Source organism: Lycorma delicatula, chromosome 6, assembly GCF_047948215.1.
Source record: "Lycorma delicatula isolate Av1 chromosome 6, ASM4794821v1, whole genome shotgun sequence".
NCBI classification, from domain to species: Eukaryota; Metazoa; Arthropoda; class Insecta; order Hemiptera; family Fulgoridae; genus Lycorma; species Lycorma delicatula.
Window position 1 is genome coordinate 69,000,627 of NC_134460.1, and position 12,242 is coordinate 69,012,868.

The 12,242-nt window shown below is 27.5% G+C and overlaps 1 protein-coding gene across 6 annotated transcripts in view; it reads right to left on the bottom strand.

The window, feature by feature from the left end:
• LOC142327113 (uncharacterized) overlaps window positions 1-11,114 on the bottom strand; it is a 384,678-nt gene extending 373,564 nt beyond the window's left edge. For all 6 annotated transcript variants that reach the window (XM_075369985.1, XM_075369982.1, XM_075369986.1 and 3 more), the window contains exons 1-3: window positions 10,809-11,114; window positions 6,353-7,175; window positions 2,016-2,096 (exon numbers count right to left, since the gene is read on the bottom strand). In XM_075369985.1, the coding sequence (XP_075226100.1) occupies window positions 2,016-2,096; window positions 6,353-7,175; window positions 10,809-10,982 (1,078 nt within the window). In that variant the 5' untranslated portion in view covers window positions 10,983-11,114. The remainder of the gene's footprint in view (window positions 1-2,015; window positions 2,097-6,352; window positions 7,176-10,808) is intronic.
• Between the last annotated feature and the right edge of the window lie 1,128 nt (window positions 11,115-12,242).

Here is a 12,242-nt window from a genome sequence, read left to right on the forward strand (position 1 = left end):
TTCATTTCATTCAATTACTCATATCAAACACTGCAAATAAACTAGTGATTTAGTCAATAATGGTAACAGAGATGCCTTATATACCTATTTTCTGTGATTTTTTCAAGGACTGAGTATTACACACAACTATCAGTAAGCGATATGCTTGAATAACGCAATCCTTAAAAAAAATATCAAGGTGTTTTTGTACATAGTACATTCAATAACCTTAACAAGTGCAAAATTAGACCAGGAGATTGTGCAACATCCACCAACTGATAGTCCAGCCCTCAACCTAAACATTTTTATCGTTTGGATCCCTCAAGGAAATAAACTGAAATAAGTTTCAAAGCAACAGAGAAGTAAAGAACAAATAAACAAAAATAGTTTAGACTTAAAAACAAAAAATTATTTACAGCTAGTATAAAAAAATTTATACAATAATGGAAAAACTGTGCAACAGCAACTGGGAATTATATTATAAAATAGATAGGTGTTAAAATTTAATGAATAAAAAATATTAAAATAACAACTATTTGAACTGATGATGAGGGAAAACCTCGAAAGTGCTATTGAAAAATAATAAGCATAAGATATGAACCATCATTAAATTCTGTACTGTTAGTGGTAAATGGTTTTTTATACTTTTGTCTTTGAAATATTAGTACAGAGGGGAATATGGATAAATACAATAACAAAAGAATTGCTTTTGTGAAGTTTATATATATATATATATATATAAAAATATAATTTAAATATAATATAAATAACTTTATATATTTATATATATATATAACTTATATAACTATAATAATTATTATTTATAACTATTATAAACTATAACTATTATTATTTATTATTATAATTTATAATAATTATTATTTATTTAATTATAATAATTATTTATAACTATATATAACTTTATATATTTATATATATATATATATATAAAACAAAAAATAAATTTACATCTCCTATCAGCTTGAATATATTCAATTCGGCTGTTCCATCTCCTTTAATTTACTTAAAACCAACAACAGCTTAATTAAAAGAACTTGATTTATGGATATAAGGTTAATACAGGTTCTAGTGTGCAAGATCAAATTAACATCAGTTAAAATTTTTAACTTTTTTTATAAGAAAAAAGTTAACTTATTTGAAAATTTTTTTCATTTTTATTATATTTAGACACATCTTAAAATGTTTTCTCGCACTAACATCATGAAATTCATTTACAAAATAATGTAGACTACTAACAAAGTATAGTTGTACCTATTTCATATTTGTGACTATCCTGCAAGGATAATTTAGGTAGCAATACGCTAAGTTAGTTAATCAAAACACTTCACCAATTTTTTAACAAATTTGGCAAAGACAATCATACAAAATCTCTAAAAATCATGTCAGTAACAAGAAACTCCTATAAACACAAAAAAAGCAAATTTCATTGTGCAGACACTATATTTTTCCCTTAAAGAGTAAAGACATAGATTCAACACATTATCCAATAATATTAAAAGAAAATTGCTTAAAATTGAAATTACACAATAACAAAGATATCAATTCTAAACTAAAAATCAAATATCAAACAATTTGAGTTAATATCAGACAATTAATAAATTATCAGACAGTATTAACATAATTTTTTAGTTCATACCATTCCCAAATACGTTGTCAAGTTACTAGTGAAAAATATTAATGTTTATTCAGGGTCTTTTTACAACTCAATAAACATAAAATATAACAATGACAATAAAAAACTGGGATATATTCTAAGAATAGTACTTAACAGACTTCCTGAATATGACAAGATGGAACACAAACTTATCACAGTTTAAAATATTTAAAGTGTTTTTAAAACTTTTTTTGTGATTAGATCTGAAATCCTCAGTAAGCTTTACACAGCAACTTAATAAACTGTGTTGTTACAACTAGATATCATAAAACAGCAAACTTAAGCGACAGATATAATTCATGTAAAATTTTTAAATACATAAAACAGACAACCATATATATAGTAAAACATTAAATAATACCTTGTGAGTTGTGCTGGTTGCCAGCTGCGTTGCCTCCTGTTTCTTCACTTGAGCTGTCTCCTTCCATCCACGCCCCATATCCTTTAAAATAACAGAAGTAAAATAATGATATATATAAAGCTCACAAAATTCAAATGTACAAAATATTAACAAATATAACTAACAAACATTCTGAATAAGGAAAAACCTAAGAATAGGTTTTTAAAAATGCATTTTCCTATATATTTTTTCTTCTTGAATATTGTCTTTTTTCATTACTTTTACATTTTTTTTTTCTAAAATAAAAACTGTTCATTAACTGCTCTTCATTTTTATTTTAAATTTTAATGCAAGTAAACTTTTTTTCTCTGCAAATATAAATGTTTTATTAATAAAAATAAAACATAATTTTGTATTTTTTATTTATTTTTTGTTGAATTTATTTTTACTAATTCCTGTTATTAACTATACGTTCTGATTATAACTGTTCAACTGTAGAACTAAATGTGCATTTGTATGTTATTTTAATTATCAGATTCAAATAACAATTTACTACAGCTTCCAAATTAATATGAATGAAATTAACTACTAACATTAAAAAATACATTTAATAATTTAGAAAGTTAATTTAAATTTGCTCCCAGATCTTCAAGGAGCTGTAATATAAATGTAACTCCTTCATCAGTGGTTTTAGCTGACAACTTCCAGCACAGCACCAAATATTTACATTTTAGACTTTAATACACAATTATATATATATATATATTGCATAATTAATTTTTAAATAAAAAGAAAGTAGAAACATTTATAAACAAACATTCACCTTCAACTAGATAGTATCAATTGACATATTTCTACGATTTAGCTCTACAATATATTCACAAAAATTGTGAAAATTTCTTTGCAAGAACATTGCTTCTAGTAAAATAATTTCTGATAAATATAATAGGTATATTTATCAGGACTGCAAAACACCATTCATACTTTTCAATTTCATTCCACTGTCTGTGTAAACTTAAGTCTATGTCAAAGCTCAACACAGTCAAAAAAATCTTTGTGCAATGTTAATTTGTTTTACCATATCATTAAAATTTACAATGCAAAAATATTAATGCATGAAAAGAATCTGCCAAAAATTGATAATGAATTTAATGATAGATTTTCAATTGCACAATTACCAATGTTTTAAATGCAAAAAATGATTTAAGGCGATAGAAAACTTTGCACATATACATAGGTCAAGAAAATCCCAATGACTCATACAAGGAAAAAACGAAGAATCAGATGCTTAGCATTCCCTTTACATCAGTTTATCCCTAATCAACTGACAACGAGAACCATGCAAAAACATGTTGAATAATTGAATATTAAACATTAGTTCTGGTATTTCTGTAATTAATTACTATTCTGGTGATAACAAGCCTACACCAATTTAAAACCACTAATTTTTTTTTTTAAGGGGGATGAGATGAAATTTAATTTGTAGCATCTGTAAAAAACACAAATCTTCTAACCAGTATTTAAAGCCAGAACCTTCCAGATGAAAGTCAGACATGCTAATACACTCTGCCAAACATCGGCAGAATGCTGGTGACAATCTTCAATTGCTAGTAATAATTTATTATAAAAACTTTTTTCTTATTAATATTATGCACGTATATTACATGTTATGAACATAATGGATGTAAGTAACCTGACATGATTCACAACCAAAAGTGACATCTTCAATGTCAATTAAAAGAATAGGCATCCTGTGCTAGGCTTACTAGGGAAAATTAAAAAGTGTTTCCCATAGCCTTCTTCGCCTAGCTGAATATACAGTTGCATTATCAGGATGCCAAGCCCACCAAAGTATAGATTATATTCATCTACAGAACACAAAACTCAGTTCACCATAAGGGACTGCTAGTGTAATGTATTATATTATAATTAATAATACTGAAATCATGGAAATTGTAATAATAAAATAAGTTATTTTGGAGAAATACTGTACAGGTTGATAACGAATTGCATGGCAATCTCTCAGGAGATGATGGAAAAACTACGAAAAAAATTGTTTATATAAACATAGGTCAGAAACCAGTTCATTAGAGAGTTTCAGCTCACGAAACGTTTAGCCCTGCTTTCTGCTCCCTCTGTGAAATTAAACCATATTAAAATTCTTGGGGTTCAAATCAAGGGGGAAATTTGGTGTTACCAGATCTCTAACTCACTTAGGTTTTAAGATAAATGGGGTAAAACACGAAAATATTTTGTCAGAATATACACTTTTTTGGGTTTGGAATAACCTAACTTAGTTAATCTACCAGTCAACAAATAAAAATTTCAAGTTAACTTTGAAGATAATTTAATTTTGAAAAATCTGATGTAAACATAGTCTGTTAAAATTAAATACAAATTTGAGAACAGATCTGAATAATTTACATAAAAATGTTAAAAATTATAAAAATAATTTTGAAAAACATCCTCCTAAAACGTATTAATATATTTTTTTCATAGGTTGGCAAAAACAGCTGATCAAGAATTACGTTAATGTCTAGCATTTTAATATTCATTTGAGCAGTGTTTTTACTGTTTTTATTTGGTCAGTCATTCTCAAAGGGTCAAGTAAATAAAAATGGATTGGCTGCTAAGTGTGAAAACCAAGAAAATTATCCAGATCGAAGAGCGCTGGATCATAAAACATTTGTGGCTTTGGAAAAGCAACTTAGAAAAACAGGTATGCTTAAACAACAATTCAATGCTGGTCATGAATGTTATACGAGAAATGCCAACACAGAAGAACCAATAATGAATGTAGTATCTCCTAACTCAAGCTCAAGAAGGTTATCGCATTGCTTTCACTTTTTGCAGTCAAATATATGGCGAATGTTGCAGGAGCAACAATTATTACCCATTCCACGCAACACATGTACAAAAGTTATTTCCATTTGATTTTATTTCCAATCTGAAGGAACCCTTCAAAGATATTCCACTTGCAAATAGAGTGCAGATGTGGTTTTTCGTAACACATTTAGTAAGCAATGGATTGGTCAAAACGAACCAGTAAAACAGCCACCTGTATCTCCCAATACCAAACTTTTTCCTTTGAGTTTGGATGAGGTGATTGGTCTATTCTGCTCATATTGGCACAGAAGAAGAATTGAGAACATTGCATAATAGAAGCTGTGATTTTAATTTTTTTCCGTTATTGATCAAGTTTTCTATTTGTTTTCATTTCCATCATGTAGTTCAAACATAGATAAAAATTTTTCTGTTTAAAATCACACCACTTTTACGATCTAGTTTGTATGTTTTGTTTCTAATTCAAGTTGAACTTCTCCTCTTTGTATTTAATTTGAATAAATGTTAAAACATTTTAATAGATATTTACATCAATTTTCTCGGAATTAGATTCTCTACAAAGTTAACAGGAAATCTTTATTTGTTTATTAGTAAATTAACAAAGTTATTTTATTCCAAACCTAAAAAAGTGTACATTCAACAAAACATTTTCGTATTTTACTCCGTTTTTATTAAAACCTAAGTGAGGTAGAAGTCTTAGACCACTCTTATTCAATTTCTTAGATCAAAAACCAAAAGAAAGCACTAGATTTACCCCCTTGATTTGTACCCAAAGAATTTTACTACGGTTTAATCATACCGTAAGGAAGCAGTAAGTAGGATTAACTGTTTCACAAGCCTTAACTTTTTAACGAACAGTTTTCTGACCTATGTTTATATGAATTTTTTTCTTATTTTTGGCAATGTAATCTTCTTCTGAGAGATTGTCGTACAATTTGGAATCACCTATACATACAAATTTTGAAGTAAATCTGAAAAATAAATCTTTGAACAAAACATGAAAGTAAAAATTGAAGTTAGCTGAACTGTTTCAATAACAGCAAACAAATTTTGACAATAAACTAAGTATTATTAATATAATACAATTACACAAAAATGACTGCCAATTAAAATCTACAGATCTAAATTTCACTTAGTCACTTAGTGCTAAAATACAAACCAGTTACTAATACTAAACTAAACTAGTAGTACTAAACTTTGATACTAATAATAGTTACTAGATACTAATAGTATCATCATATTGAGCCATTGGGTTATCATATTCCAGAAATAAAATTAGCTTTATATGTAAAAAATTATTTTTACTTATTCATTTATTTATATAGTAATAGGCTGATGCCCAATAATAGTTATAATGATTATGAATTATGCAGTACGCCTTGCCTGACCAGACCAAAACTTGGAACCTCTAACAGAGATGCTACCACTCTGCCATGGAGATCATATAATAATAAAACCTATGCTAATGCGTGCATAAAAACAAATAGTAAAATAAGTTAAGTAACAATAATTACCCTGAGTATTAGCAGCCTGTGAGGGCCCAGGTTTTGACATATCTATTCCCTCTTCATCATCATCCTCTTCAATTGTAACATCTTCAACACTATTTTCATTATCATTGTCGTTGATATCTTCTGAGTATTCAGTCTTTGGCTGCAACAGAGGCTCCATCTGTTCTACTTTGACAACTGCAGCACCATCAGATTTAGCCGATTCAGATGGAACATTTTTTCCTGAATCACTAGTTTTATTTGTGGTGGAGTTGGGGTTATTACCAGCAGCAGGAGTAGCTGCATCGCCAGTGACAGGCGTATTTGGAGTAGAGCTAGGAGGCTCGCTTGGAGAATTATGCATACTTTCTGAATGCAGTGCGGTGGGCATTTGGACTAGTTTTGCATCATCATTATGAATTGGCTGATTCGGTTTCCTTCGTTTTCTAACAACAGGAGAGACACTACCTTCTCGTGCTTTCAACGGACTACTCGGCGGTATATCAAGCACATGAGAAGGGATGTGAGGCACGGATTTACGCGGCTCCATCACGATACCGGAATGAGGTCGCGACTGTGGTGTGATCGCGGCGGGTACGGGTATTTGTTTTCGCAACTTTGGCAAACCATCACGCAGTTCTCCTACACCCCCACCAGCACCTCCACCACTATCTGTTAAACCTTTTATCTGCAATGACTCGGCAGCTTTTAAGAATGTACCTAACTGTTCTTGCGTAATGTTAACTTCACCTCTATACATGTAATCCAGCATTGCTTTCAATTCTGGAAATTTAACATCTCTCAATATAATGATTGGATGTTTGTCATAGTGTTGGCTTAGTAGAGACTGAAAAAGGAAACAAAACCAAAGAAAAACCATTATTAGACATAGAAAAAAAATATAAGTATTTTAAGAACCATTAAAGGTGCTTTTATATTAAATAAGAAAAAAGTAACATATCTTCTTTCAAAATTAAAACAATGAATTCAATCTCTCTTAAAAAATACTACAGGGTGCATGCCTTTTAAACAACTAAATTAACCCTCCTCATTATAAATACAAATATAAATTTCTTGTCATCTTAAGGTCCAAACACAATCATAGTTAAAAGATTTATAAAAACCAGTAATTGAGTTTTTATTAAATATAATGAAGGCAAAGAAATATTAATGTTTTTCAATGTGCAATCAGACATCAGGTAAAGTAAAGCTTTCTTAAATAAAAGATTCTATCCAAATAATACTTTTTAAGAGACTGGGCAATAATAGAAAAACTTTTCTGGAATAATAATTCTAATAATAAAAATATTAAAAGAACAAAAATTTTAAATTTTCAATAAAAAGTCTACTTTAATTAATAAAATAAGCAGATTCATGAAAATTATATTTTACCATAATGGAGGTAAAAAAAAGCTATTAAACAAAAAAAAAAACTATCTTTAAATTTGAATGCATAACCCTCTAGATATGAACACAAGCTTAAAAAAGCAATCAGGGTGGTTTTTTTCTCTGAAAATTATATTTTGATATCTTTTATGCCTGTATGTACTAAAAGGTGAGAAAAAACCTCATTAAAATTATTAATTTTAACTTTAAATAAAAAAATATTTTTGAGAACCATATTGCAAATAGAAATTGTTGAGGATAAAAAACAACCAAAAATGTTTGTGAGTTTTTTACATATTAAAGTAAACCCTCACTCTAGCCAGCAAGAGAAAAATTTTACCAAAATTGTCCCATTCTGACTTGAAATTAATTTTTTCTGGTAAATATCATTTATTAATTAAAAAAATATAAGAACACTATTTCAAATTTTTAATTATTAATCACGTGTGTCTGTATATTTTGGTTTAATTAATGAATGGTAATGGTGGCTACCCATGTTGATTTCCTCCAATCTAGTATTTTATATATTCTGGTTTACAGGTTTTTCTATATATATATATATATTTTCTAATTTATATAATTACATACAAAAGTGTATTCAAATCTGTAAATTATGTAAACATTTTTTTTAATTAATTCAAATTTAAGTGAAGCACGTAATAACTTCAGTTATTTAGTTCTCTGATTTCATATTCTAAAAATTAATAGCAAAATATTTTTTCCTGAAAACCAACTTTAATCAGGATCTTACATAGCATTATTAAAAACCATTCTGGATAAATTTCACTGATTGTTAATTTCAAACCAATCTGCTATACAAGATTCAATTTAAATCAGACCTGGAGATTGATTTAGATCATTTCCCATATTTTAGACTGCATTCCGTTTATTAAGCTTAATAATTAAATACTTCAATTTACAAATATACACCAATGTAGTTAGATGGGACACTACCGCAAATAAATTTCACAAGTCATATTCCTATCTTCTAATATATAAGGTTTGATACATTGGGAAAATTTCATTTTAATACACATTTTAAACTTAACAAACATTTTCAGAATATTACTCACCACAATTTTGAATATGTACTTCAAAAAATTAAGCGACACAAAAAATAACAAAATGTAACTACATAACAAAACTAAACAAATAAAATATAACATTCAAAGATGTCATGTACTAATTTATTATAATGAGCAATGTCATTTCTCATTTTCACATCTATAATTTTGGTTAATCACTGAATTATCGATCAAAATATCTTGGTATTTTGACACACATAATAGATACTATATTACACTAAGGTGAACTGCAATGAATACACATTATATTTTGCAAGTAAAACTTATGCAACTTAAATGTAAAAAGGTGAAAAAATAAAATTGAATTCTACTCTGCTAATGACAAATTAAATGATTTAAATAGAATTACTGAATGAATATAAACTTGCAAACATCGCTGAACAATCATTAATGGTTGAAAGTTAAATTTAATGTTAAAAATTTAGCATTCAAAATAATTACTAAAAAAAAAATCTGATCGTTGTAAATGAACATCCTATGTTTGGGCAAGATTCACACATTATTCATTCATAATACATTCATTCTACTACGAGATAAAATAGTTAATATTTTTTGTCAATTCCTATAAATACAGTAATAAATAATTTTTAACAGTTAATAAAAAAATTTTAAAAACAAATTCTTACTAACTAAAATAAAAATGTTACATGTTTTTCAAGAATGATTCATTATGTGGAACTGAAAAATAAACACAAAAACAACAACAATATGGGAATTAATTTTACACGATGAAATAAAGGATTAAACAATGAGATACACAAACCAACACCCTCATTTGAAGAACTAAAGACACAGATTAAAATATCCAGAATTAATTCATGATTTTATGTATCTACTCTTTTTTTAAACTATGCTGATTATTATTTTCACTGTAGTTGATGATTTTACCATAATATAGGAATGTAAAGGATTTTTCATGATAAAAAACATTTTTTTGAAAGTATGACAATAAAAAACAAGAATAATATGAGGTACCAGAATGTTATCACTTACTAACAAGTATTCTACTAACAATAAGTGTAACTTTTAGAATGCACAACAATATGATAACGTGATGTTAAACTAGTGACATAATTCAAGAATAAAAAAATTGTAAATCAACTACATGAATATTTTATAATTTTGAAAGGCAGATGAACATAAATATACCATAAACATAAAATGTAGGTTTATCACATATTAACAGATATCTTTACATGTGTACTAAATTGAAATCCAAAGACCTAAGTATGCACTAGGTTAAGTCAAATATGTAAAATTTGTAACAATACTAACAGCATGAACTATTTGTACAAAATACAATTAAAAACTTGGAACTATGCATAGTTCTGATAAGAAGTCATTCAAACTTCATAACAAGCATATCTTAAGAAAAACTTCATGGTTTCTTTACAATGCATTTTTGATTTACGTTTTTAAATATAAAAAAAATCTTAATAAAAACAACTACACACCAGACTGCATCACATATATAGACATTTTTTATAATTATACTAGAAATTTTTTTTATTGCTAAAAAACATGTATAACTATTTTGTAACTATAAACTTACAAGATGTTAGTAAATTTTTAATATACAAATGATCAGTTAATTTTTTATTATATACCTACTACAAAATTGCAAACATACAACACAATGTTTCCTTCAATCTAAATACAAATCGGCGACAAATAAGGTAAATATATTAATACATAAACAAAATTATTATAAACAAGCCTAGTTAGTGCAACAAAAATTCACTACAAATAAAATAATTAAAATCATAACATTTAACAATGCCACTGAGAAATACCAGAGAAAAAAGTTTTGGTAAATTACACATTATGGAGCATTTCATATCCGTTATAATTAAGCATTCCAACCTAACGCTATACGTGCGATCGTATACTTCGGATAGACCCACATAGGCTAGCTAACCCCTTCGGTTCCATAACGACGTACAAACAACTTAATATTGTTATACCTCTTACAACTTGATAACATTTATAAAACAAAAAAGGGAAATTACCTCTAAATACGGGCTGCATGCCGAGAGAACGACTTTGTGAGCTTTTAATTGTTGTCCATCAGCAGCTAACGTACAGTCCACTAAAGTCCCACTTTCAAGAAGTGTGTCAAATACAGATATTAAAGTGCTTTGATGATTGTTCCATCTTAGACAAAAATGCTGATCAGTTGCCATGCTGCAGCTGTCTTTAATACTAAAAGCTACATGAGACAAAGAACATAAACAATAAAACTAATTAAATATTTTAAACAACACAACCTAACACGATTAACATGGACGCCCGAGAGCACCAACCTCAACCTCAACGTTGTTTAGAGGAACAGGAAGCATCAAAGGGACAAAAATAACAAATGAAGATGCCTGCGCCATCTGTCAAAACTAATGTGAACTATTTCGTATCAGGCTCACTGGGTTGAGAATTTGCCTTCAAACGTGCGCTGTTTTTTTTGTACGTCATTTTCAACTTTCACATCATATCCTGTTACAATTTCTCTGCAACTTACAGGCGCCGTTAACTATAAATTGCGATTCGGGAATTATGAACACTCACTACATTGCACTGAGGTCATAAATAATTTACCGGAGAGCAAAACGTTCGCTCTATGAATTCCACAACCAAATTAAAATCATTTCAACTTTAAATAATAAAAAAAAAAAAAAACCATGTAATCTACTTGTATATTCCAAATTATATTTTCGAAATTATTTAATTTTTTTACTAAATAACAAACATCTACAGTTGTTGCAACAACAACAAACTACCAAATAATATACTATGGGATTATTATAATAATAGTACAGAAGAGTACAATCAGTCATAAAAAAAAATATATAATTACAAGATTAAACATAAATTTTACTTTTATTTCTATTATTTTTCTTTGATTCAGATGTTTTTATTAATTATCTGAAACAATCTATTTTATGTAATTATATTATAAGTATTATTTAAATATTAAACAATTATACTGAAGAAACACATATAAACATCAAGATATACTATACTAGCCTTTTTTTAAAAAATAAACTCATAACTACAACTTATAAGAGATCCCTTCTAATTTAAATTATGGTAGCTGCCTAATTAAGAATTTATTTAATGTTAGTACTATTAAACATATTTTTTAGTTATATATATATATTTTAATAACATTAATTTAATTTTCCTTAAGTTAATGAAAAGAACAAATTAATCAACTTATACTAAAATAAGGAATATCTTTGCAGTTGACCTTTATTTATTTCTGAAATTTGCATACGATTCACTACTACATTATAAATCCTTTGTTTCCATTCTATATTTGATTTTATAATTAAATAAACATAAAAATCAAATGTAATCCAAATTAATGTTGACCAATATTTATCACAAATGCATCTTGCATTGTTTTCAGCAACAGAGTTCATGACAGCTAGATTTACTAAAATTATGTA